This window comes from Ascidiella aspersa, chromosome 4 (genome assembly GCF_963924565.1).
Source record: "Ascidiella aspersa chromosome 4, kaAscAspe10.2, whole genome shotgun sequence".
Taxonomy (NCBI): Eukaryota; Metazoa; Chordata; class Ascidiacea; order Phlebobranchia; family Ascidiidae; genus Ascidiella; species Ascidiella aspersa.
Genome location: NC_139450.1, coordinates 753660 through 781468, shown reverse-complemented (window position 1 = coordinate 781468; position 27809 = coordinate 753660). Strand labels below are relative to the sequence as shown.

At 34.3% G+C, this 27809-nt stretch overlaps 1 protein-coding gene across 2 annotated transcripts in view; it reads left to right on the top strand.

The window, feature by feature from the left end:
- The first annotated feature begins 15467 nt into the window (after positions 1 to 15467).
- The window catches only part of LOC146146528 (histone demethylase UTY-like), a 31000-nt gene continuing 18658 nt past the window's right edge, over positions 15468 to 27809 (top strand). For both annotated transcript variants that reach the window (XM_083387208.1, XM_083387209.1), the window contains exons 1-7: positions 15468 to 15626; positions 22296 to 22356; positions 24425 to 24530; positions 24976 to 25025; positions 25190 to 25248; positions 26890 to 27010; positions 27659 to 27713. In XM_083387208.1, coding sequence (XP_083243334.1) covers positions 15556 to 15626; positions 22296 to 22356; positions 24425 to 24530; positions 24976 to 25025; positions 25190 to 25248; positions 26890 to 27010; positions 27659 to 27713 — 523 coding nt within the window. In that variant the 5' untranslated portion in view covers positions 15468 to 15555. The remainder of the gene's footprint in view (positions 15627 to 22295; positions 22357 to 24424; positions 24531 to 24975; positions 25026 to 25189; positions 25249 to 26889; positions 27011 to 27658; positions 27714 to 27809) is intronic.

Genomic DNA, 27809 nt, shown 5'->3' with positions numbered 1-27809 from the left:
GAATTCGAACCCCCCTGTTATTAGTGACGCAAATAAAGGCAGTTGCTGACATAACTCAGCTATTTTCTGATTGAAGCGAATATTCGATTGGTTTCCCCCAACAAATTTAAAAGACAACCAAAAAAAAAATAGCCTTAAAACTGATTTTTTAATGTGTAAAAGTTGTTTTGTCTTTGCTTTAAAGTAAGCTTTGTGTTTATAGAATATCAGCTTATCGTTATATCTACTAATTTTACACCATGTAAATTTACAAGTATAGGGACCACATAAAGGTATTACCATTTTCCTAAAATTAATGCTAAAATGAGCCGTGCTGTATGTACTTTAACGCTAAAAAAGCGAAAAACAAACAAATCTCTTCAACGGTGTGCACGGTGGACCCTAGGGTGCAACAAAATATGCTTGGGGTACACCATTACTAAAAGGTATACAAGGGTGCGTCACAAACTTTTAATGAATCATTAATATTTGACATTGAATGCTGTTGTATGACATGTAATAGTACTCGCAAGCAGCCTGCAGACAAAATCAAACTCTCACCGACAGCGTGTAAAATTTGGTTTAATTCAAATTATGAGATTGATATGCATAATGTTTTTCATATCGCTTCTTACCTCAGTTTACCTTTTAAGTATGGGGTGCACGAGTTTGTCATAACAACTTTAAGGGTTCGCCAAACCAAAAAAGGTTGAAGAGCACTGTGGTAGACTACAAATAAAGTTAATATCTCTTATGTTTTAGGTTCAGGTTCACAACACACAGCCACCACCCTGAACTGCATGAACTGCCAATACGCTGATCCACTCTGTCAAAGTTCATGCCCATATTAGCACCACTTCACCTTATTTATCTCCACTCTAGTTTAATTTTGTTGTGATTAAACGAAAAAAATACGAAATGCTTTGCTACTCTGCTTTCAAATTATCATACAACATTGACTTAACCGATTAAGGGATGCCATTAATTTCAAACTAATAGACTCGAAACTTGAAACAGAAACTTGACTACGTTTTTCAACATAAAAAAATGTTAAAATTGTCACAACTTTAACAACTGATTGTAGGGGAATTTCCACAACTAATTTGTATGCGCTTTCACTCTGCTTACTCTTTTGCCTTTTTCCTTCGTTATTTTGTCGTAATTCGTGTTTTATCGGAATAAAACCTGCATATTACAGGCTTTTTTTATTAGATTTGTTCGAATGCAGGTCAGTAGCCTTTAATGATTGAGGTAAAAAGGTATTCAAGAACAAGTGATTCAGTAGGCTACATCATAAAAAAACCCTGAATAGTGGCAAAAGTGAAAATAGCAGTAATATGTGATCTAACATATCGTTAAGGACACTGACACAGGTTGCAGAACACGCGATTTTTTGTGCCACGGCTAAGGATGTCCGACACTTGGTATTTTATTGCGAGACCGAAAGACAATATTTTAGACAAAAATCGCGATAAGTGACGCATAAGGCACATAAAAGAGAATCAATATTCGTCTAAAAACCGGCATTTAAATTAGTCACACGAAGCAAGATGCCATGCATAGCGCCTTTGGGCTGAATAGATTTATAAAACTGATGAAAATTCGCCCAAAGCGCGTAAAAAGTTGTGTTTCTATAGTTAAACTTTTTTGGCTAGTAGTATAGTGTAGGGAAACCCTGTGATGTGTGATGTAGCAATGATTCAAACTTTTTAAATACAGTACAATAAATGTACGGCTATCACGCGGCCAACAACTGCACGATAAAACTAAATTAATAAAAAATAGCTTGCGGCCTACGAAAAATGACTAAAAGGACCACGTTTGGGTCGCGGCCCACAGTTTGTCGACCACTGTACTAAGCAATGATTTTTTTCACATTAAGCAAAATTCAATTTCGAAGCCGTTTATATAATAATTTGAGGTAGCATGGCATTAAAGTATAAACTAAGAAAAAAACGTCGTTTCCTGTTATATATGTTTTCGTATAATGTCCTGAAAAAAAAACGATAAAAACTTTGCCTAAAATGTTTAATTCCAACAAAATATTGACATCCTGCGGTAATTACGTTTTAAGTGCAAGGAAGCTTGACATATTCCACTAACGTCACCACTTTGTCAAAATTCAATAAACATTGTTTGTTTTGCTCCTCGGTGTAATTAATATTTGCTCCAGTGTTATAAGGACATCTGTATTCAAGATCAATTTTGTAGGAAAACGTTTCCAGAAGTAAATAATTAGCTGGCGACAAGTATATATATTGGACCGCAGGCATTCAGTGCCTCACAAAAATCAAGAAAATTTACGTTCAATTGAATCAAGAAGAAGACTACAGAAATTAAGATGAAGTTGATTGTTCTCTCATGCTCCCTTATGTTGGTTTCCATGGTAACAGCCTTCCCTGCATCCGATGAAAGTGTGATGGAACAGTTGCAGAAGTTGGACATTGGCGAAAAGGTGTGAAGTTGCACTTAATTATAACCCTAAAGAAAATTTATTTCAACTTGGCAGTGTAACGTACAGTAGAAATGTAACTAAAAATAAAGCTGCCAAGTCTTCAATTTTCTATCTTACAACTTTTTGTATTTTGCCCAAAGCAAGTTAAATTGATTCACAAAATAGGTAACCTATGGCGTACAAAAAAACATGTACGGTAAACATCTAAAGTTTATCAAGATTTTAAATTGAAATCTTTGTAAAAAAAATGAGAAATTGCTTGTTGGCCCCAAAAACTCTATTAAAAAGTACTTAAATTCAAAAAGGCCCAACGGACATCTGTAAGCCGAACTGATGTATTTTGAAGTTTAAAACCAACGTGAAATAAATGTTAGAATTCTGTACATTTAAATAAAACTCATTTTTTAGGTGACCAGCGCCGATTCGTCTAGAATTCAGCTGATTAAGCTGTACAGAGGAATCGTAACTCGACTTTGCTCACAAGAAGATGTTGATGAAAAGATCTTGACCGATGTTTGCCTTCCAGCTGTCACTCAACAACTTGAGGTCCCCGCCAAACGTAAGTTGAAAACAAAGCGAATTTCGAGGCGGCATTTCTAAATAAGTTCTTTAAAGGTAAAACTCCATTTGAAGTGTACTATTTGTTTTTCGGCGATAAAAAATGAAAGGCCTAATATAACAACAAAGCCACAAGTAAAAGCTGTTGGTAGCACTATAGTAGTAGCCACTACTTTGGGGTTTCTGTCTCGCCTAAATAGACCATCGTCAACATTTAGGAATTTTTGAATTGTATCTCAACATAAAACATAAGACTAGAAAAAAATCGCGTTTTTTTTGTTTTCCTAAGTCCTAAATATTTTTGTTTTCCAGGCTCAGGATCCGACGAAACCGTGACCACCCTCAACTGCATGAATTGTAACTACGCTGACCCACTGTGTGAATCTGCCTGCCCACATTAGAAATATAAAAATCATGCTTTTCACCCTAACTTTAATTTATTTTATGAAAATTCAAATTATGTCGTGTTGCTTCGCTTTATGTTCTTAATGCAATATCACCCACTTGGTTTAAAAGATGTAGGCATTAATTCCAAACATATATATTAACTGTTTCGTATTTTGGCACTTATCATGTTGGAGTTGGTTGCAATTCGATTTTGCCTTTGTGCTTTTCGTAATTTATCACAATAAAAGTTGCAAATTAAAACATGCATGTTCTTATACTAACGCAATTAAGAGTTAGTCTATCAACATTTGACGTTTATAGTCGAAAAAGGTTTTCTGGTGATAAAGTTAGTTTGCAGCAACTAAGATACATCGATTTTTTTATGGTACGTTTATTTGTAGAAAAATAAAATGTGAACCAACCAGAAAATATAATTCCTTGGTAAGGTTTTGGCGAAAAATACGTTTCAACGAAATCAACCTTGCTAAATTTCGTAACATGTAACTTCGCATAAACTTAGCAAATACAGTATTACTAAAGAGGCCATTCTTATTTAGGCTACACCTAATGCTCACATTTTTGTAGCAAGTGTGTATTATTAATATTAACGCAAGAGTTAAATTAAAAACATGGTTAGGCTACTGCCTTTGCTTGTCACCTCGACAGCGCTGCTAGTGTTTAGTAAATATGTTTTATCTGGCCACTAGGTGCGCTGCGCTACAACAACAAAAGGATTAGCTTAGTATTTCTTTTAGTTACACGTATTACTGCAAAAGTTTGTTCTATGTTTTGCTGTGGCTAAAATTAGGAAAAATATCACATGTAGACCAATCTAAATAACTCTCTCTGGAACAAACGGCGTTAAATAAAGTCCTTGGAGTAAATGTGATCAGGAAGTTCAAGGGATTTTATTCCACCCCGTGATCTTAAAGCATTCTAATGGCGATATATAATAGATATAAAATGCTAGTAACATTTCAACATTCACGTTGTTCGTAATGTTGTAATTCTTTAAAAATTCAAAGTAGACTAATTGTTGCAGAGTTAATATTAGCAGTTAAAACTCAAAAGTTCATAAAATTTCGATATGGACCCTGGTTGGGTTTAGAAGAAATCGATGATCTCCATATGATTGCAATTCAAACTAGTCATGGAGGTAATATTGGAGATTTCCGATAATATCGAAACGGAGCCGATACTAGGATGGTATCGGTGCCGATCCAATACCAAATTAATTTCAGCGTTGTGGTTTTCGAGCTAACATAAAATTTCCTACTTTAAAGGTAGATTTCTGATGAAAAATTACATTGAAAATCATAAATAAATTGCTTTGTGATACAAAAGCAGATTTCGACCTAATACCTCATTGTAATTGCAAATTGATTAAAGGGGTGAAGTGTAAGTTCATAGGACAACGTCATTTGGTACCAGATCGGACAACGATACCTTTTCCAAAAATATCGGGCATGGGTAAAACACAAAAAAACAAAACACCAAAATCAATTAAAGCCCACTTAAACCAGACACCACATTTTATGGATGAACGTTGCAGCTATATTTCACCCAATTTCAGTCTGGGCAAGCCGTAAATGTTTTTTTTATTAGTGTTATATATTCTTAACGTCGACCTTACGTACTCTACTTTCTCAATAAATATAACAACAGCGAAAATGCTTTATTCATTAAAATATTGGCAATTATCGAATAATTACGTGGTATTGTGAAGCTCCTTATCGCGCGTTCGCGTATCAAATTTGCGTTTTAAAATTTAATAAGCATTGCTTATTTTTCGACTGAATTTAATTATTATTTGCTTTGGGTGACGCTAATTTTATAAGTGACGTCAATACACATATCAGTACATATGTTTTAAAGACAATTTCAAGGGAAAACATTTCCTTGAATTAAATGATTATTTAGCGAGCAAGTCTATATATTGGAACGCAATTATTCAATGCCACACAGTTCATAAAACCTATTTCATACGTTCTATCGAATTGAGAAGAAGACTACAGAATATCAAGATGAAGTTGATTGTTCTCACATGCTCCCTGATGCTGGTTTCCATGGTAACAGCCTTCCCTGCATCCGATGAAAGTGTGATGGAAGAATTGCAGAAGTTGGACATTGGCGATAAGGTGCGTGAAATGAACGGACGGCTTTACAGCTGGAAACCTTATCACAGCGGTTCTTAACTTGTATTATGCGAGCAAGTCTTGAGTGGAGTTTAGAAAATGGCGCCAATAATGTAACTGCGACTCACGCAAGTTCCGTACATAATTTATATATGAAACATTAATCGAACTCCAATGTAAAATCTGCAGTTAATATCGTTGGGAGTATTTTGTTTCAAAGGCAAAATTGATATTAAACAGACTATAGGTCAAATATAAAAAAACTAACGTGTTTTGATCAACCTATATTTTATCCCGTGTAGTTTGTTTAAATTGATTCCCAACTTTAGGCACCAATATTAGAATTCTGTAGATTTAAACTCGTTTTTTAGGTGACCAGCGCCGATTCGCCTAGAGTGCAGCTGATTAAGCTCTACAGAGGAATCGTAACTCGACTTTGCTCGCAAGAAGATGTTGATGAAAAGATCTTGACCGATGTTTGCCTTCCAGCTGTCACTCAACAACTTAAGGTCCCCGCCAAACGTAAGTTCAAAACACAAAAAGGTTTTGAACGAAGGAATTCGAACCCCCCTGTTATTAGTGACGCAAATAAAGGCAGTTGCCGACATAGCTTACCCATTTTCCTAAAATTAATGCTAAAATGAGCGAGCTGTATGTACTTTAACGCTAAAAAAGCGAAAAAAAATGTCGATTTTAGTGGTTTGGTAGACCAGTGCTCTTCAACGGTGTGCACGGTGTACCCTACGGTGCACCAAGATATGCTTGGGGTACACCATTACTAAAAGGTATACAAGGGTGCATCACAAACTTTTAATGAATCATTAATATTTGACGTTGAATGCTGTTGTATGACATGTAATAGTACTCGCAAGCAGCCTGCAGACAAAATCAAACTCTCACCGACAGTGTGTAAAACTTTGGCAGCTCCGCTCGGTTTAATAAACATGATGATATTGATATGCATAATGTTTTTCATATCGCTTCTTACCTCAGTTTACCTTTTAAGTATGGGGTGCACGAGTTTGTCATAACAACTTTAAGGGTTCGCCAAACCAAAAAAGGTTGAAGAGCGCTGTGGTAGACTACAAATAAAGTTAATATCTCTTATGTTTTAGGTTCAGGTTCACAACACACAGCCACCACCCTGAACTGCATGAACTGCCAATACGCTGATCCACTCTGTCAAAGTTCATGCCCATATTAGCACCAATTCACCTTATTTATCTCCACTCTAATTTAATTTTGTTGTGATTAAACGAAAAAGATACGAAATGCTTTGCTACTCTGCTTTCAAATTATCATACAACATTGACTTAACCGATTAAGGGATGCCATTAATTTCAAAATATAGACTCGAAATTTGAAACAGAAACTTGACTACGTTTTTCAACATAAAAAATTGTTAAAATTGTCACAACTTTAACAACTGATTGTAGGGGAATCCCCACAACTAATTTGTATGCGCTTTTACTCTGCTTACTCTTTTGCCTTTTTCCTTCGTTATTTTGCCGTAATTCGTGTTTTATCAGAATAAATCCTACATATTAAAACACTTTTTGATTGCATCTGTTCCAATGCAAGAAAGTAGCCTTTAATGATAAGTATACTGAGGTAAAAAGGTATTCAAGAACAAGTGATTCAGTAGGCTACATCATAAAAAACCCTAAATAGTGGCAAAAGTGAAAATAGCATCAATATGTGATCTAACATATCGTTAATGACACTGACACAGGTTACAGAACACGCGATTTTTTGTGCCACGGCTAAGGATGTCCGACACTTGGTATTTTATTGCGAGACCGAAAGACAATGTTTTAGGCAAAAAGGATCGCGATAAGTGACGCATAAGGCACATAAAAGAGATTCCAATATTCGTCTAAAAAACGACATTTAAATTAGTCACACGAAGCAAGATGCCATGCATAGCGCCTTTGGGCTGAATAGATTTATAAAACTGATGAAAATTCGCCCAAAGCTCGTAAAAAGTTGTGTTTCTATAGTTAAACTTTTTTGGCTAGTAGTATAGTGTAGGGAAACCCTGTGATCTGTGATGTAGCAATGATTCAAACTTTTTAAATACAGTACAATAAATGTACGGCTATCACGCGGCCAACAACTGCACGATAAAACTAAATTAATAAAAAATAGCTTGCGGCCTACGAAAAATGACTAAAAGGACCACGTTTGGGTCGCGGCCCACCGTTTGTCGACCACTGTACTAAGCAATGATTTTTTTCACATTAAGCAAAGTTCAATTCTGAAACCGTTTATTTAATAATTTGAGGTAGCATGGCATTAAAGTATAAACTAAGAAAAAAACGTCGTTTCCTGTTATATATGTTTTCGTATAATGTCCTGAAAAAAAAAACGATAAAAACTTTGCCTAAAATGTTTAATTCCAACAAAATATTGACATCCTGCGGTAATTACGTTTTAAGTGCAAGGAAGCTTGACATATTCCACTAACGTCACCACTTTGTCAAAATTCAATAAACATTGTTTGTTTTGTTTCTCGATGTAATTAATATTTGCTCCAGTGTTATTAGGACATCTGTATTCAAGATCAATTTTGTAGGAAAACGTTTCCAGAAGTAAATAATCAGCTGGCGACAAGTATATATATTGGACCGCAGGCATTCAATGCAGAACAGAATATCAAGATGAAGTTGATTGTTCTCACATGCTCCCTGATGTTGGTTTCCATGGTAACAGCCTTCCCTGCATCCGATGAAAGTGTGATGGAACAGTTGCAGAAGTTGGACATTGGCGAAAAGGTGTGAAGTTGCACTTATTTATAACCCTAAAGAAAATTTATTTCAACTTGGTCAGTGTAACGTACAGTAGAAATGTAACTAAAAATAAAGCTGCCAAGTCTTCAATTTTCTATCTTACAACTTTTTGTATTTTACCCAAAGCAAGTTAAATTGATTCACAAAATAGGTAACCTAAGGCGTATAAAAACATGTACGGTAAACATCTAAAGTTTAACAAGATTTTAAATTGAAATCTTTGTAAAAAAATGAGAAATTGCTTGTTGGACCCCCAAAATCTATTAAAAAGTACTTAAATTCAAAAAGGCCCAACGGTCATTTTTTAAGCCGAACTGATGTCTTTTAAAGTTTAAAACCAACGTGAAATAAATATTAGAATTCTGTACCTTTAAATAAAACTCATTTTTTAGGTGACCGGCGCCGATTCGTCTAGAGTGCAGCTGATCAAACTTTACAGAGGAATCGTAACTCGACTTTGCTCACAAGAAGATGTTGATGAAAAGATCTTGACCGATGTTTGCCTTCCAGCTGTCACTCAACAACTTAAAGTCCCCGCCAAACGTAAGTTGAAAACAAAGCGAATTTTGAGGCGGCATTTCAAAATAAGTTCTTTAAAAGTAAAACTCCATTTGAAGTGTACTATTTGTTTTTCGGCGATAAAAAATGAAATGCCTAATATAACAACAAAGCCACAAGTAAAAGCTGTTGGTAGCACTATAGTGGTAGCCACTACTTTGGGGTTTCTGTCTCGCCTAAATCGAAAATTTTCGTCAACATTTAGGAATTTTTGAATTGTATCTCAACATAAAACATAAGACTAGAAAAAATCGTAAATGTTTTGTTTTTGTTTTCCTAAGTCCTAAATATTTCTGTTTTTCCAGGTTCAGGATCCGATGAAACCGTGACCACCCTCAACTGCATGAATTGTAACTTCGCTGACCCACTGTGTGAATCTGCCTGCCCACATTAGAAATATAAAAATTATGCTTTTCACCCCAACTTTAATTTATTTTATGAAAATTCAAATTATGTCGTGTTGCTTCGCTTTATGTTCTTAATGCAATGACATACACTTGGTTTAAAAGATGTAGACATTAATTCCAAACATATATATTAACTGTTTCGTACTGTGGCACTTATCATGTTGGAGTTGGTTGTAATTCGATTTTGCCTTTGCTTTTGTGCTTTTCGTAATTTATTACAATAAAAGTTGAAAATTAAAACATGCATTTGTTCTTATATTGATGCATTAAGACTTAGTCTATCAACATATGATGTTTGTTGTCAAAAAATGTTACCTAGTATACACGTATTCAATTCTTGGTACGTTTATTTGTAGAAAAATAAAATGTGAAAAAAATGAAAGTAATTACTAGTTAAGGTTATCATGGACGTTCAAAAAAAAAAACAGCCTTATAAACAAACATTGTTAAATTTCGTAACATGTGGTCTCGTATATACTTAACAAATACAGGATTATACAGTTACCGTTGTTATTAAGGCTTACCTATTACTCACTGCTGTTTGTCAAAGTACATTAACGCAGAGTTAAACAAAAGGCATCTTTGCTGTCTTTACTTGATAACTCGGCAGCGCTCCTGGTGTTCGGCATATATGTGTTGTCTGGCCACTAGGTGCGCTACGCTACAATAAAACAAGGAATAGATAAAGATTGTGCGCCAAGTTAGTATTTATTTTGATACGTATTACTAAGTCTGTTCTATGTTCTGTATGTTTACTTGGAAAAAAATCAAGAAAAACGTCAGATGTGGACTTTATTTGCACTAGCTCTCTGTGAGAAACCAACTGTGTTAACCAAAGTCTTACGAGAAGAAAATGATTAGGAAGTTTAGGTAAGTTCATTCCGTTCTGTAATCATAAAGCATTCTAATGGCGATATTTAATACAAATAAATTGTTGAGCACCCAAGAACGTTCAAGTTCTTCGTAATATTTTAATTTATTTTAAATTTCTAGGTAGTCAAAGCAGAGTTAATAATAGAAGCTTAAAAATCTATAAAATAACATTTTTATGTACAACTTGTTGGGTTTAAAAGAAATCGATGATCTCCATATGATTGCAATTCAAACTAGTCCTGGAGGTAATATTGGAGATTTCCGATAATATCGGATCAGAGCCGATACTAGGATGTTATCGGTGCCGATCCAATACCAAATTAATTCCAGCATTGTGGTTTCCCAGCTAACGTAAAGTTTTCCACTTTAAAGGAAGATTTCTGATGAAAAATTACATTAAAAATCAAAAATAAATAGCTTCGTGATGCAAAAGCAAATTTCGACCTAATACCTTAAAAATCATTGCCATTGCAAATTGATTAAAGGGGTGAAGTGTAAGTTCATAGGACAACGTCATTTGGTACCAGATCGGACAACGATACCATTTCCAAAGAATCTGGCATGGGTAAAGCACCAAAAAACAAAACACCAAAATCAATTAAAGCCTACTTAAACCAGACACCACATTTTATGGATGAACGTTGCAGCTATATTTCACCCAATTTCAGTCTGGGCAAGCCGTAAACGTTTTTTTATCGGCGTTGTGTACTTAACGTTGGCCATGCCTACTATTGTCTCGGTGAAAAGGATAAAAAAGCGGAAATGCTTTATTTGTCAAAATATTGACTATGATAATTACGTGTTAAGTATTGTGAATCTCCTTATCGCGCGTTCGCTTATCAATTTTGCGTTTTAAAATTTAATAAGCATTGCTTATTTTTCGACTAAATTTAATTATTATTTAATTTGGTGACGCTAATTTTACAAGTGACGTCACTGTACATATGTTTTAAAGATAATTTCGAGAGAAAACATTTCCTTAAATTAAATGATTATTTAGCGAGCAAGTCTATATATTGGAACGCAATTATTCAATGCCACACAGTTCATAAAACCTATTTCATACGTTCTATCGAATTGAGAAGAAGACTACAGAATATCAAGATGAAGTTGATTGTTCTCTCATGCTCCCTGATGCTGGTTTCCATGGTAACAGCCTTCCCTGCATCCGATGAAAGTGTGATGGAAGAATTACAGAAGTTGGATGTTGGAGATAAGGTGGGTGAAATGAAGCGACGGCTTTGCCTCTGGAAACCTTACTACAGCGGTTCTTAACTTGTATTAGGCGAGCAGGTCTTGAGTGGAGTTTAGAAAATGGCGCCAATAATGTAACTGCGACTCACGCAAGTTCCGTACATAATTTATATATGAAACATTAATTGAATTATAATGTAACATCTGCAGTTAAATATCGTTGGGAGTATTTTGTTTCAAAGGCAAAATTGATATTAAACAGACTATAGGTAAAATATAAAAAAACTAACGTGTTTTGATCAACCTATATTTTATCCCGTGTAGTTTGTTTAAATTGATTCCCAACTTTAGGCACCAATATTAGAATTCTGTACATTTAAACTCGTTTTTTAGGTGACCAGCGCCGATTCGTCTAGAGTTCAGCTGATCAAGCTCTATAGAGGAATCGTAACTCGGCTTTGCTCACAAGAAGATGTTGATGAAAAGATCTTGACCGATGTTTGTCTTCCAGCTGTTACTCAACAACTGAAGGTCCCCGCCAAACGTAAGTTTATACATAAAAGAGATGATTTTAGGCAGGGCTGCGGAGTCGGTTAAAAATAACCCGAGTCCGACTCCCGAGTCCGGCTCCGGCCAAAAAAAATAAACCCGAGTCCGACTCCATTCCACCATATAATATTCCACCTTTACAATTTCCATTTGGCGGCCTTATCAGTTTTAAAATTTGGTACTGCGCATGCGCACGTCGGACTCGGGACTATGGTAGTTTTACAAGGTCTTACTCGAGTCCCGAGTCCCGAGTCCGACTCCTAATCCGCAGCCCTTTTAGGGCAGAATTTCGAAACGCAAGCCCTTACTCTTATTAGTGGCGCAAATAAAGGCAGTTGCCGACATAACTCAGCTATTTTCTGACTGAAGCGAATATTCGATTGGTTTCCCCCGACAAATTTAGAATACTACTAAAAAAACAATGTAAAGCTGATTTTTTAGACTGTAAAAGTTGTGTCTTCTTGCTTTAAAGTAAGTTTTGTGTTAATCTATGTCAGCTTGTCGTTATATCTATTGATATAACACCGTGTCTAATAGTAATCTACAAGTATAGGGACTACAAAAAGATTATATTACAATTTTCCTGAAATTAATGTCAAGAGCTGTGTTGTATGTACTTCAGGGCTAAAATATCTAAAAATAAAAAATGTCTAGTTTAGTGTTCTGTAACGCTAAAAAAATGTCTGACTACAAATAAATCTTACAACGACTCTTTTTCTATTATATTTCAGGTTCAGGTTCACAACATACAGCCACCACCCTGAACTGCATGAACTGCCAATATGCTGACCCACTCTGCGAAAGCTCGTGCCCATATTAGAACCAATTCACCTTATTTATCTCCACTCTAGTTTAATTTTGTTGCGATTAAACGAAAAAATTACGAAATGCTTTGCTACTTTGCTTTCAAATTATAATACTACATTAACTTAACCGATTAAGGGATGCCATTAATTTCAAACAAATAGTTTCGTTGATAAATTATGTTTTTTATGAAGAGAAACACTAACTTGACTAGGATTTTTCAAGAGAAAAAAATGTTGAATTGTCACAACTTTAACAACTGATCTAGGGGAATCCCCAGAACTAATTTGCATGCGCTTTCACTCAGCTTAGTCTTTTGCCTTTTTCCTTCGTTATTTTGTCGTAATTCGTGTTTTATCGGAATAAAACCTGCATATTAAAAAAAAAATTGTTTGCATCTGTTCCAATGCAGGAAAGTAGCCTTTAATAATAAGTATATTGAGATAAAAAGATATTGGGACAGGCTGCATTCCATGATTTGTAGGCGCCCAAGATTTCTCCCAACTCTTTTTGAACGCCGAAATTCTGCAATATATACGCCAGAAATGATATTTTTTATTGCAACAAGGCGATATTGCAGACCAAATGACGTTAAAAATACATTTGGCGGGAAATGCACAGGAATGCAATCGGGATTAGAGCCACACAAACAAATGTTATTTCGGCCTTAAATACCATCGCTTTTATAAATAACCTCAATTATGTGGCTCACGGTTGATTTATGGTTAATTAAAGTTTGTCATTCCTGTGTAATTGCTACAAAAGCTTTTGTTTTTAAAACGCAAAAAAATGCGATTTTTTACCTGAATAAGAAGAGGTTATTGGACAAATAATAAGGTTTACGTTTCTTCAAGCTGATTAAACTAAATGTGTAGTAACTGCTACAATTATAAATCAAATATTTAAACTAATAGGATGCCATACAATGGACTTATCATATATTACAGTTGAGTTTAAATTTTTTAAGAACATAAAAGTAATTTTTTACAGCATTTTGACATCATGGCAAATTAACATTGCCACTACGAAAAAATATGCACTAATTGCGTCTAAGAATATGAAAACTATACGCAAAGAAAGAAACATATAAACTGCTAAAACAATTTTGTTTAGGATCTTAAGAATTTTTTAGCTATGACATTCGTCTCTAGAAACTAAGGGCTTTTTAAACGTTAAAGATGTTCGTAAATTGTTTTGCGCTGTCCTGAAAAAAAAAAGAGTAAAATTAAGTAAAAGCTTGTTTTGTTGCCAAAAATGTATTTTTGGGAGATAAAATACGCTTTGAAAAAACAACATAGATGTAGGCTACATTATATTAAAAAGAAATTATTTCTCGCAATTCCAAAACAACTAAACAGTGGAAACACCATTTCCGCATGATAGGTAGCTTCGCAATTCAGATAAGGTTATATTCTTTAAAAGCAAACTTAGTGTTTTTAAGCAAATCGCCCTTTTCTTTACAACTCAAAAGTATATCTGTTCATTTTTCTCGCGATAACGCGTGAAATTCGATTTGCGCGCCAACGATTATGACGTAACAGGCACGTGTTTGTACGGAATTCCCGCAGCTCGCGCGGCATCGCGAAGTTTCCTCTCGAACAGAAGGCGTGACGTCATCGCTTCCTGTCTTCGCTACAAAACGAGGAAGTCAAGCGATGCCGTTAAATCAGCACTGGCCGAAAAAAATCTTAAGAAAAAGGACAAAGAGCTTTGAAATGCGAACAAAACCTTAAAACCAATAAATAACTTTTTTAACAATGGAACTCTTTAAAGTAAAAAAAGAAAAAGATTTATAACTTACAAATAAAAAAATCCTAAAAACGCTAAGAACAACTTTAAAAAGCGAATGAAACTTTTAAAAGTGAAAACAAACTTTAAAAAACAAACAAAAGTACCAAAAAAATTTCTATCTTGTATAATATCCTGATTTTTATTGTAACATTTTTTATTTTGTTTTTTTAAACATAACAATATTTTAGTTCTATTGGTTAAATAAAACACTATTTAACTAAAATAAAAAAATTGCTGACTAGAACTACAATTATGATACCAGCATTTGTTTTTTAAAGTTTATGATACTTTCCTACCGGGGTATGTCATTAAAAGTATTTTTTGTCAGGGGATTATTATTTTCAAATATAACAGGTATCTAATATATTTTCATGCCTAAAAAACAATTGATCTACCCCAAAAAATGTAGTTTTATAAAAACGTAACTTGAGTTAAAAATAGAATGCTAAAAAAAATTTTGGTCCTGTGAATACTCAATTAATGTTTTGAATTTTTTAACAAAAAGTATTTACGCGCTAGTAATTTTTTCTTTGGTTTACATATTTTAGATGTTGAAAAAATATTCTGTATACATATTTATCTACATATTTTGGATAATTTCAGCAAGCGGGCGCCATTGGCATATTTTTTCTCTCTTTGTAGTTGTGTTTTGAACTATGTTGTGGCATCCAAAGAAATGCTGTTTCCAATTATAAACGATTCCATTAAAAAATAATTAGGAAATACAGCAAAGATATTGGAATATCTTCTTTTCTTGCGTAGAAAAACTTCTTAAAGTCGTAATATCGCCAATGAAGCGCCTGTATATGTTCGCAAATTACGAGAGACGACTCGCCAATGGTGTTTCGCCGCTAGGTCACGTGACTCGCAGGGAATCTTTGCATGATGGAGGTTTATGTTGATGCTGGGAATTGTGGAGCGGGAAAAAGTCTTTAGGACCATTTTATTTCATCCTAACTTGGTTTGTTGTGTTCAGGTAGATGCAATGTGTAAACAATGTACGACCTATGTCAAGTATTTGTCGATGGAAAAGTTAAAGTAACCGTTTAAAACAAAGCAAAGCCTAAAGAGCTACGATGTCGGACAGCAATCTTGAAGTCACGACACTTTCCGATGAAGATCTCAGCCAAATAGCCGGTTTTGATAGGTAATTTACACAATTTAGTGTTCCTTAGAGCTTCTTTAAATCATACTTCAAACCTGCAGATTTTCACAGATTTGTTATTTACAATAGTTGATGAGAGGTTTTAATAATTTGTGTCCTGTGGAAATTTGATCAAGAAAACATTTGCAATTTTGAAATACTTGAATAAGTTTATCTTAGGGAGAAGAATTTTTTAATATTCATGTGTTGACCTTATTCTTTTAGCCTACTGATAATATTTAAATGCAAATTGATTTCAGGTAAAAATCTCAATGTCAAAAACTTGGCAATGGTCTTGAATCCTACCACAGCGTTGAAACAATGACTAAAGCAACGCACAATATTTGAGTTAGGGCGTCGTTTAGTCTTTAAATGTGTTTTCGCCAAGTCTTATTAGATTCATTATTTAATAATATTCCCTAACCTACCCAAACCCAAACACTTAGCGCACCCTAACCCAAATAATGTGCGTTGTGGTAGGACAGCGCCATACCTTATTCCTAAATTTTAAATATTTATCGGGAATGCTGCAATGAATAGGAAGCCCAAACCATAGCATTTTTATACAAATTATAATATATTTTGGTCACATTTGCAAAACTGGCCGCTGGTCTAGAATCCTGCAACCTTTTTCTGACAGTAACGAAACAAGTTGTTAAAAAATCCTGCCAAAATAAACATAATTGGTTTAGGATGCAGGTCTGCTCAGGTTAAGCAATATTATTAAATAATAATACTTGACCATCCCTCACCCAAACACTAACCAACACCCTAACCCAAATAATGTGCATTACTTTAATAGTTGTTTCAATGCTGTGTAAGGATTGTAGACCAGCGCCAATGAAGTTCTTATCAGTTGTACACAGATTTTTGAAACAAGTCACAATTTTTACATAAGGCATTGGTTAAATATGTTGTCCTTCTAACTCTTAAGCCGATAAGAAAGTGTATTTTTTTGTGAAGAGTGTAGGCCTGCAGATTTTTACATTGGTATCAATGGGGGATTCATTTTTAAAGTGAAACGATATATTATCCTTTGTCCCAGAAGGTTGTAAATGTATCTTAACTTTATTAACAGCATTGATAGAGCAGCACATGTAAATTAGGTTTTTATATCTCAATATATGTATATATATATATATATTTGCAATAGTACTGTTAGACTTTCCAACATATTTACATCTAAATTAATATCAACTCATGGAATATGTGTTCTTGTTATCACAAAATTTATTAATTTGAATAATAGTTTGAAAAAGTTGCATATGTGTCTCTTTGGGGAAAATTACTTACTTAGCAGCGTCAAAGTTGCCATTTGTATGTGATATCAATATCTAGATCCAAGCATAGCAATTTCCAAACTAGATATTTGCTACAATGCATATTTGTGGAGCTATTCTCCTGTCTGCTTTTAGGTTAGAATTTTAAAATATGTTAAACAGTCCAATTTATTATGTTTAAGTATATTTTTAATATGCAATGCTAAAAAACTCAACAAAACACTGTTGTTCTAGATGGTAATTATGTGAAATACATTTTTTAAATTAAAAAAATAAGCTCTTTTATGATGTTCCTTTTGTTTGAATAATACCTTTTTTCACAAAATTTTGTCATCTTTCTGTTGGATTACACTTTCCCGAATTCATTTAATCTTGTCTTCTATGTTAAGTATTCTGGGGTTCACTCTATGCATACTGTTGATAGTTCAAAATAACTTTTAATAATGTCAGACAACCAAATTCCATCTCCCCACCAAAATTAGTTTCTAATTTTAACCATTGGGGCAAGAAAAGATTAATATTCTTCACCTTCATATGAACTTTCAAATTTTTACGAGGCTTAGGGCCAGTTATTTTCAACACATCAAAGTGTATTTTCAAAAATCTACCTTTGTAGTACAGAATTTTTACCATTGATTTTTCTTGTGCATTTAACAGGCATTTGTTGATATCTGAATATAATTCCAATTTTTAGTCTAAATTGTAGTCATGCAGAATCTAATGTATTGTTTGTTACTATTTGTAGCTAAACAATTAGTTAAAATATTGAAATATACTATTAGATAAAATATTAGATAAGAGAAGGTTAAAATATTCTAATTTACAAAGTACTACAGTCATTTAATGATTCAGTAAGCATGTCAATAACATAAATTTCTAGTAAAAAAGGATAAAAAATTAAATCTAGAAAAAAAAATCTTCTGTTGTATTTTGTGTTTATGCTAAATTATTTCCTAAAATATCACAATTTAAAATAAAGTTTAAAACTTGTTAAGCACTTATCATTTTGTCAAACCACCGTTATCCAAACGTTCTATAGTTTGTAAGATAAAGTCATAAATAAACAGTCTCTTGCTCTATCATGAATTGTGTTTACAAGATACATAAACATAGATGTGGTGTTCTGTTTAGTGTTACTTAAAGTTCATGTCAACACTTTAGACAATGCCACTATGCAGGTGTGATTTTTTTTCAGTTTCCAACAAACAAATTTATACCAAGACTTAGTGTTTTTGCTCATTATATTGGTGTGGTGTCATGTATTTAAAGTTTGGCTCTACATTAGGTTTATACAACCAAAAATCGCTGTTGAAAAATTTTTTGCAGTCGGCTCACAAGAGAAAGTATATATGGTAGATAATAAAAAAAATAAGTTTTATGAAAAACAAAGGCAGTGTGCAGTAAAAGCATCGTGATTAAAAAATGTTTGTTGAGAAAAATAAAGCACATGGCAATTTGATCCACTTATGCAAAGATTGTTTATAGATTTTCTGACTCACACAGAGTAAATTGCATAGATTGAATGACAAATTGTCCTATAAATATTATCTGTAACATATCTACCTTAAATTTGAGCCTTAATCAATCAAGGAATAGGTTTAACCAGGATAATTCCTAAACTTACAAGCACTTGAATTTGCAACCAACAATTACTCTTCTTTTCATGTTTTTTAAAGTTGTAAATATGTTGGACACTTGTATATTTTGAGTTCACAACCTTGCTACACACTTAAGTATTGGCTCAATATCAGTCAGTGCTGGATACAACCTAATAAGCCCTTGGGAGTACAACTAACCTCAACTTTCCATATATGTGACACCCTTGATTCCTGGATATGATGATAAAATGCCAAAAACCACCAGAAAATTTATGACAACAGAATAATCACCTGAATGTAACTAATAGCCAATGACAAAATATAGTCCCAAATTATGACAAATAATGTTCCTTTTTTAACAGTACTCCTCTTTCTAAAACGTTCTTAAACTTTGCCTTAAAATTTTTGTATATTTGAAAAATGAAGTACTAGGTTTGCCATAACTTTTATTTATTTTTAGATGCACAACAAGCTAAAAATTCAAGTTTATACTTTTGTTTTATACATACTATTAAAAAAAAAAATATATATACACATATATATATATGTGATTTTGAGCACCTCAAAACTTTAATAAATGTATTTTTTGGGGGATACTAAACTAAGACAGTGCATAGTAGTGTGATAAAAACACCATATTTGTGTGTTGCTTAGCAGCTTTGTAGTCTGTAAGATGGACAGTGAGTTACTGCATAAGTTTTAGACCAGGGTTCCCCAAACTTTTTTGGACCACGGATCACTCCTTGTAAATCGTTTTTTTCGCGGACCGCAATACAATTAAAGTTGAGTTACTGAACTTAACAACTAATTTCATAGCAGTATAATTTCACACTTAAATTATCCTTTAACTTCACTTCATTTCACAACAAGTAAGATTTACGATACTGGATAGCAAAAGCTTTCGAAATCATTAAGTTGTGAATAACTGCGGCAAATATCTTTGAAAGGGTGAGTACTGTGCAACGTATATGTGTGACTTTTTAATTTCTTGTCATATCACCACGGACCACCTGTGCAGCCATCGCAGACCACAGTTTGGGAAACCCTGTTTTAGACAATGTTCTAAAACTTATAGACAATAAGTGTTGTTCCCTTCCGATACCAAATGACCACATTACTATGCTTGAACAACCAAAATAGATGAATTCAATTGTTGAAAGCTATTTTTTTCAGATTGCATCTTGAAAATTGTTTTAATGTTGGGAAGTTACCTCCAGTTTTCAACCCTGTTTTGTGATAAATTTACTTTTCAAGGTAGAATCGTTGCAGTGGATCACAAATTACGGTTAGAATTCCTCTATTAATTAGGTATCAGATCAGGGGTGATATTACCTCTTGGCATCGGGTATTGGTTCCGATCCGATATTATCGGACATTGCTTAATACCAATCCGTATTACTTGCTGGAAATATCAAACAAAAAAACAAAATTACAAGCCAAGGATGTGCACAATTGCACATGTATTGCTTTAACTTCAATCATGTGGCTATATTAAAGGTTGCCACGATGGCTTTGAATCTTTAAATGCCATTGATGGTCTTTTTCTTTAAAATGATTTGCATAATGAAAATTTTTAAAATCCCTATGTTTAATGCGCTGTATGTTTAAAAAACCTAATTTAGTTGATTTGATTAATAGTTGGTACATTGAGAACATGTGAAGTTATCTTTTTCTTATCAGGGCTGCAAAAACAACTCGAGTCCAACTCTGGACTCCACAATCTGCATTCCACCCGTACATAACAAAAACAGGCTGGGCATACATCAATCCACTCATATAACCAGGGCTGCAGAGTCGATTAAAATAACCCGAGTCCGACTTTGTCTCCACAGCCCTACATTATAACTCACCCCACCCATAATAGGTCATATAACAAAATATTTCACTTAACGATTTACAGTTTGCAGCCAGTAAGACCACGTAAAACTCCCCGAGTCTCAGGTTTATTTTTGGAATATTCATATTATGCCATATCTTATTATAAACTTGTCATAATGAGTCAAATTGTATGGATTGTATGGTAGACTTCTTATATCAACTTTATGGGCTAGAATTGTATAAAGTATGTGTAACTACATAATGTGTGTATAGGTATGGGGTGTGTATATACCACCTAAACATATGAATATGTGTGTGTTGGAGAGAGATTGACCTTTTATCCAACTAATTGCAACCTTAACCCCTATTGTTTGCGGGGTTTAAATTACCATATGGAATCATTATACTGTAGGCCATTTTATTATTTTATTTTTCTATTTTTTTAACCCACCACTTTCCAGGATGCCATTTCTAATGCTCAAGTGTGTCAAAAGGTATTTAAGAAGCTTAATGAACATTTTTTTACGAGTATGGTTGTAGTACAATAAGTCTGATGTTATTTTCCCCAATGTGGGGCTGATTGTATTGTTCCAGTTCCATTTATAGTGGCATTTATGTCAATCCACCTCTAGTAGGGGTGCTGCAATCAATTAATTTTTTTTGAAGTGCCGTTAAAGGTTAGCCACTCCTGTTTTAGTCCCTTGCACTTTTATGTGTGCATCTTTAAAGCTTTATACTTTTGCCATTTTTTACAAAGTTCAAGACAAACTTAAATCTACCATCCTTGTAACTCCAAGCTGAGCAAATATACCAAGTAATGACACACAATCATTAAATTTATTATGCTTGTTGGTAGATGCTGGTCTTATCTCCACTAATTGACCCAAGTATAATTAAAACATAGAAACAACCTTATACCAACTGCAGTTTGTAATTTAGTTCAGATAGACAGTGCTATCTAGCCTTAATTATTGTTTCACTGGGGTTATTTTTGTGATCATTTGGAGCAGTGATTCTCCACCTGATGTCCACTAACTACAAACGGTATGCATGTTTTTAGTGAAATGCTGGCAATTTTTTAGGTATTTTACACATTTAAGAAGTTAGGTTTGTTGAAAGTTACAGCCTGTTTTTAATGTGGGACCTATAATCTGAAATTAAGCACATGTTTCGAATAAATACATCTATGGAGCAAGTTTTCGTTAACTTATTATGGTTTGTTTTTCTGATCCTGAGTTTGAGCTAGACTGATATTTTGAAACCAGGTTGTATTCAGCGGTAGTAACAAAAACAATTCAGAAAAACTTTTTAAACCACAGATTTAAAATGACGATTACTGTTTAAAATTTTCCTTTTTTTTAAATCAAGGGTCGACAGCTTTTTCCTAATCGCTGGCAAATGAACTCAGAAAGGTCTCCGTGGGCCATATAATGAATTTCCACTGACAATTTCGTTGTTAAACTTTGTAGCTTGGAACCGTTGTAACAAATGTTAATCAGGAGCTGGGATTTTTGTCATCAAAAAAAGAAAAAAATGAGTTGGTTAGGTATAGAATTGCATTTAGTTCTACACGGAAAAGCTGTAATAAAAATATTTATGGTTAACGATGAAATTTACTGTTATTCTAGTCAATGGTGTAATTTTAATTAGGCCACTAGTCTTGATGTTATGTTCACATTTAAAAGGCAAGAATTTTTATGTATAGCGCAATAAGTGGATTCAGATGTCGTCAAAATGTCCATTTGCTGACGCTATTCACACGAATTTAGGCAGAAAAATAAATTAATGTATAAAAAAATAGTGTACTTAGGTAACTGATGTATATATAAATAAGTTGACTACAAATCATGCATTTTTTGCATCTGCGGTAGAGTGCCAAGTTTGTAAATGAGGTGCGGGCCAGATGATTGACTAGACGAGTTAGTTTGCCCACTCATGTTTTAAATATGTTACTATAAAAGTATTTTTTGTTTCAGTTGTTTATTTGGAGAGGTGAACAGCTCTGATGATGATCCAAGAAAGGCGCTCGTTAAAATGGTAAGCTTTCTATGTATTTGGTAAAGTTAAGTAATAGCCGCAGTTGATATAATATAAGCTAGTAATAAAATGTTGCTTTTTCATTGCCTAAACCCCTATAGTTTTTGACTTGTTTGTTTGTGCCAAACTTTTTATGAACCCTAATCTAAATGATCTATTGAAAATGAGGAGTTGCTTGTAATGAACAACAATTATTAACCAATGCCATTCTTTTTGTGTGGATGTTTCAATATCTTTCGGAAATATGTTTTTGTAAATGTAATACTTAGCCTTGGGACTGAAATTTGAACCCTTATCCCAGATTTTAAAGCTTGTGTTTGCTAGAAGTTGTCAAACTGTGCAGTTCCCTTGTGCATAGTTTTAATTTTTCAATGGCGTCGCACAATTATTCTTTATCACATCTCACGGTTCTATTATCCCATGCAAATTCAATTCGTTGTCCCCAGAAAACTTAACCAATTTTCCTTGATTTTCTCACAACAGGAGTAAATAAATCAATAAAAATAAGTAAATACATATGGTAGGGTGCGTCCAACAATTTTTTCAAAAAGGGGTAAAAAAAAAGTTTACCAATCACTGCGTGATGCGATACTTTCAGAACTGAAAAATTCAGTACATTATTATATTTATATTTTCATGCCTTTTTTATTTGAAATAAATGGTTTTCAGTAAAATGACGCTTCTAAATTTTTAATGTTTTACAAAATAGTTATTCACGCATTTAAACTTTGAAAAATTGTGATTTCACCATAAGAGATTTTAAATAAAAAATGTATAAAACTGTTTTCTAAAAAAGTTAACATTATACTTTGAATAATTTTTTAGCTAGATTTTGGTAGTTTTTAAATGTTTGCAAATTAAAACTTTTAATAAACTTATCGGTAGTGCTGTTTCAATTTTTGTGTAAATTTAAAATTAAAATTAGGAATTTTGCAAAGAACTTAGTTCAATATCAAATAAAACTTGACAAAAAATGCCTTGTATCACTATAAAAATTTTAAGTAACAGAAGTGTTGATTAAATTTTTATTGTAAATTTAAAATTAAAATAAAAATTCGCAAAAAAATTAGTACAACACCAAATAAAACTTGAAATTGACAATTTTCTTCCGCGCTTGTCCAGCGAGCGGCCTTAGTACAGCCTCAGCATTATCACGTTGACCCAGAAAAGCACTTTATTCCTAGCAACCGCTTTTATCTCACGCTATTCAAATCCTGTGCGCCCGACTATGACCACGCTGCGCTGGGGGCGCTAGAGCGTCGCACGACAGGGAGTCGAACCGGACAAAGGGAACAGCTGCATGGCGCGCGTGTGAACGTACTTCCGCGCGCGTGCGTTGGCGCGTGTGTGTGCGTGAGTGCGCAAGTCACGCCCTCAAACACGAGAGAGGCTTCAACGAGAAAGACTGCGCCCGATGTGCTACTCAACTGCTGGCTCTCTGTAAGGCTTCTGCTCCACACACACTCACAGTGTTAGCGCCACAACTGCGACCTTTAGGACTGAGTGGTTAGCAGAGCGAGCCCGTGCCTCTGCTGCCTTTTTACGTTGCCGGTTGCTCTCTTTTACAGCGGCTACCGGCCTGCTTTGCGCGTTGTGTGCCAGATACGCGGTAGTTATAGCACGACAAAGCGCGATAGCAGGAGCTGATAGCCGCCAGATGATTCACGTTTTGCTTATGATGGCATAATGTTGGTAATCGTGCGGTATTTATATTTCGGTTGGTAGTAAGTTGTGCTTTCAATTGCACCCTGTTGATATGAAATGTAACTTCAAAAGCTAGTATTTTGACTATTTTGAATTAAAAATAAAAACAGATATAATATGCAACCTGTCATTTTATTGTTCGGATGATTGATATTATTCAGTTTATTGTAATTGTTAGTTAGTGAAGGTTATAATTACAAAGTCAACCAGTTAGTAAGGTTTTTCAGTATACTTTGTTGTTCAGTTTTAGCCAACTCAATTGCAGTTTTTGCAGCAAATTTTAGGTTTTATTTAAAGGCCTCCTAATGTGCAGTATGTTACAGTGTATTTTATTAAACATCAAATATGTTTGTTTCTTTATTAGGGAATCCAGCATTATGAAAGGTTGACATCTGGTAATCCAAAGCCTGACCCTGGAATATTCCGAACACTTGGTCATCTTCATCTCTTGGCTGAGGACTTCCACAAATGTAAATATCTTTAATTTGACCATTTTAAGTAAATATGTTTATAAAAAGAAAAATGTAATCATCTTAATGGTAATTTTAAGCTGTACATTAGATTAAACTGACAAACGATTGCCTATGTTAAAATATATTTTTGATACTTTGTTAGTTTTTAACATTTAGCCAACTAATGCATTGTGTATACTGTGCATTGTATAGTGCTACAAGCAAACCTAAAATGGCTTATCCTTTGTTCGTTTAATGCACAGTAATATGTTCGTTTAGGATTAACATTGAAAAGTTGTATTTAAACTAATAAAGACCATATATCTTGTTGATCTATCCTTCATAAACCAAAATTTAATTGTCTCTTTGCATAATGAAGTTGAAAGTACAAATATGTTTTTATTTCATTTTTCATTCTGTACTTTTTACACCTTTATTAACCATCTTATATACTTGATTGCAGCACTATCTGCATATAACAAGTTCTATTCCTTACAAAAAGAATATTGGAAGGTTAGTTTGTCAATATAAACACTAAAAGTGTAAAGATAATTAAGCTACATTTTGTATTCTGTATAAATTTGTATTATCGGAGTGCTGAGAATCAAAAGTTTGAGTTAATGTAAATATAGCAGAAGGCATACAAGCCCACTATGTGCATCCTGTTTTATTTTTAGGATTCACCATTTCTGTTTGGTCTTGGTATTGTCTACTATCACTTCAGTGCGTATTCCTGGTAAGCTTATTATTCCATTCATACTTTTTGCATAAATGTCATTAGGATCCCATCCAATAGTGTTGTTGGTAACAGATTATATTTACTTTATTAAATATTTACAAACCTTAAATTATGAGGATTTTTTCAAACTTAAGATTTAAAAAGAATTATTTTTAAATCTAAAAAAATAACAAACTAACAAATTTAAATTTTTCTTATTTGTAAGTCTTCATGATTTTTCAATCAAATGAATATTGAGTCTATAAATTTGGGATTTTTTTTTACAAGTTACTTAAGAGATATTTGCAATTCTTTCGTTTTTATGAAAAAGTAAAACTGTATACTAAAGAGCATAGCGTTGCTTAGTAAATTCATTGCAAACGTGATGATAATTATGTTGACATTTTGTTACCAAAGCCTTTTAAAGGGATTGGCCGAGGCCAAAGGCACAGCACAGTGTTCACAAATAGACCGAAACGTGAAGCGTGCTAAGCGCGACGCTCCCTCCTAACTTAAACAAGCGCTTAGAGACTTTCGAAAATTAGCCGCAACCGGCCGGGCTTGTATCGGCTTGTAGTGCATGCAAATTACTTCTAAGATGGGCGTAATTATTTCCGTTTAAAGCCGCAATAACCCATTTGTCAATAATGCTGGCATTTTGCCGCTAATGCTGTCCAAGTGTATATATACTGGTGTGCGTGATTGGATTGGCACGTTCAGTTATTCTTCCACTGTCACTCAGTCGCATTTCATGCTAACTCGGCTTCCTTTGTGTCTAGTCACGTGCTCACGACCGCTCGTCGTATTATGTTTGTGCTTTGTGTGGGTGTGCCTCGCGCACTTTGACTTGGAGGCGCGCGCGTCGCAAATTACACACTCACGCGCCAGGCAAACTACGCCTTTCGGCTTGGACGGCTTTTCGCCGCTGTGGGCCTTTAAATTCTCGCCCAATCTCTCTAATGTGGGCGCTTTGCCCGTCTATCTGTGCGCGCCTTTTTATCTGTAGGGTCGCGGCTACTGCAATGGCTGACCTAGTTGCGCAGACGCGGCCGAAAAAAGCAAGAGAGAGACAGTTGGCTCGCTTTTGACGCCCGCTTACTCGCTCCAAAGCTTGCCTAGTAGTTTGGAAGGCGCGTAGGGAGAAAGCAGAATAGCAAAGTGCCGGTTGGTTTATTTCTCTTCAGCTGCGCTTGTAGTCGATGGCGCTGTGACTCACGTTTCGGGAATGTTTATTTCGCGATCGTTGAACGATTACGCGCAGGAAAGGCTTGCGGCTTGGACTTGCGCACGCGGCCACAGCTATGACTTCATTCGGTGCGACCACGTGAAAAAAGCGGACTTTTGACAGACGTAGTAGTGGTAATAGTAGCCATGGTGGTACGCTATTCCTGGTAAAGTGCGTTTAGCTGCAACGAGTAGCACTTATGTAAGATTGCCCGGGGCCGTGTGTGTCCAAGATGTGTGATTTGTGGCGCAAAATAACGCCAAAAGGCAGGAAGCTGGGTCTATCTAATCACAAGCTAGCTGTCTTGAATGGAATGCGAGCATTTGTTAGCCGGGCGCCCTTCACTGACTTCTTTTGTTTGCTGTTGGAGACGACGCCGTTCGTCTTTTGTGACTGGCCTCACGTACTTAACTGGCTTCTGTTCTTTCTGGCAGGACTATTAAGCTATTCCAGCAGTTGCTGTACAACGATCCTGGCTTTATTAAGGCCAACGAGGTACACTGTAGACTGGGACTGGTGTTTAAGATAACTGGAATCAACCATTCTGCCATCAAGGTATGGAATATGTTGGTCTTTCAGGAATACTAAAGTGTTACATTTACTGAGAAGTTTATGTACTAGTGCTAAGTCTTAGCTTTTACCTAGTCAGATTTACAATATTTTTGTTGTTGTTGATACTGTAGCCATATATTTAAAGAAGTTATTCTTAGGTTGTTTGTTGTTTGTGGTGGTTTAGCTCCACAAGCATGACTTACAATGTTTTGTTAATGAGCTAAAAGTGTTAATTTGGTTAGTTTATATTTGACGGACCAAATAATACCAACATATCATTTGTACGATTTATGTTTTGATCTGATAAAACACATTTGGCCGAAGCTTTTTTGTTTTATAGTAGCGTAATCAGGTGGCACTTTATAATGACAAATTGTGTTTATTCTCGACAAGCTTTTGCACAACCGTGCTTTATCAGGTCAAAGTAGGAATGAAAGCAATTAAAACATTTTAATGTTAATATAATGCAACTTAATTACTCTATTAAGAATTAGACAAATATGGCCATTTACAAAGATTGTTTTAAAGTATAACTGTGACTAACTTTTTTAATTAGATCATATACAGCTAATATCCATTTCATTTCCAAAAATATTATTATTAACATAACGAATAAAATTTGTTTTTTAATTTTTGCTGTTTTTTTTTCAGCATTTCACAAGATCTCTCGCGGATAGTAGGAGCTGTAGTATCAGCAAACCTGAAAGTAAGACAATAACATAGTTTTGTACTTTATATCAGTAAATAATAAATAAATAGTGTACTCTACAGTTGTCTTACTATAGATAAACTATGTTAGCTC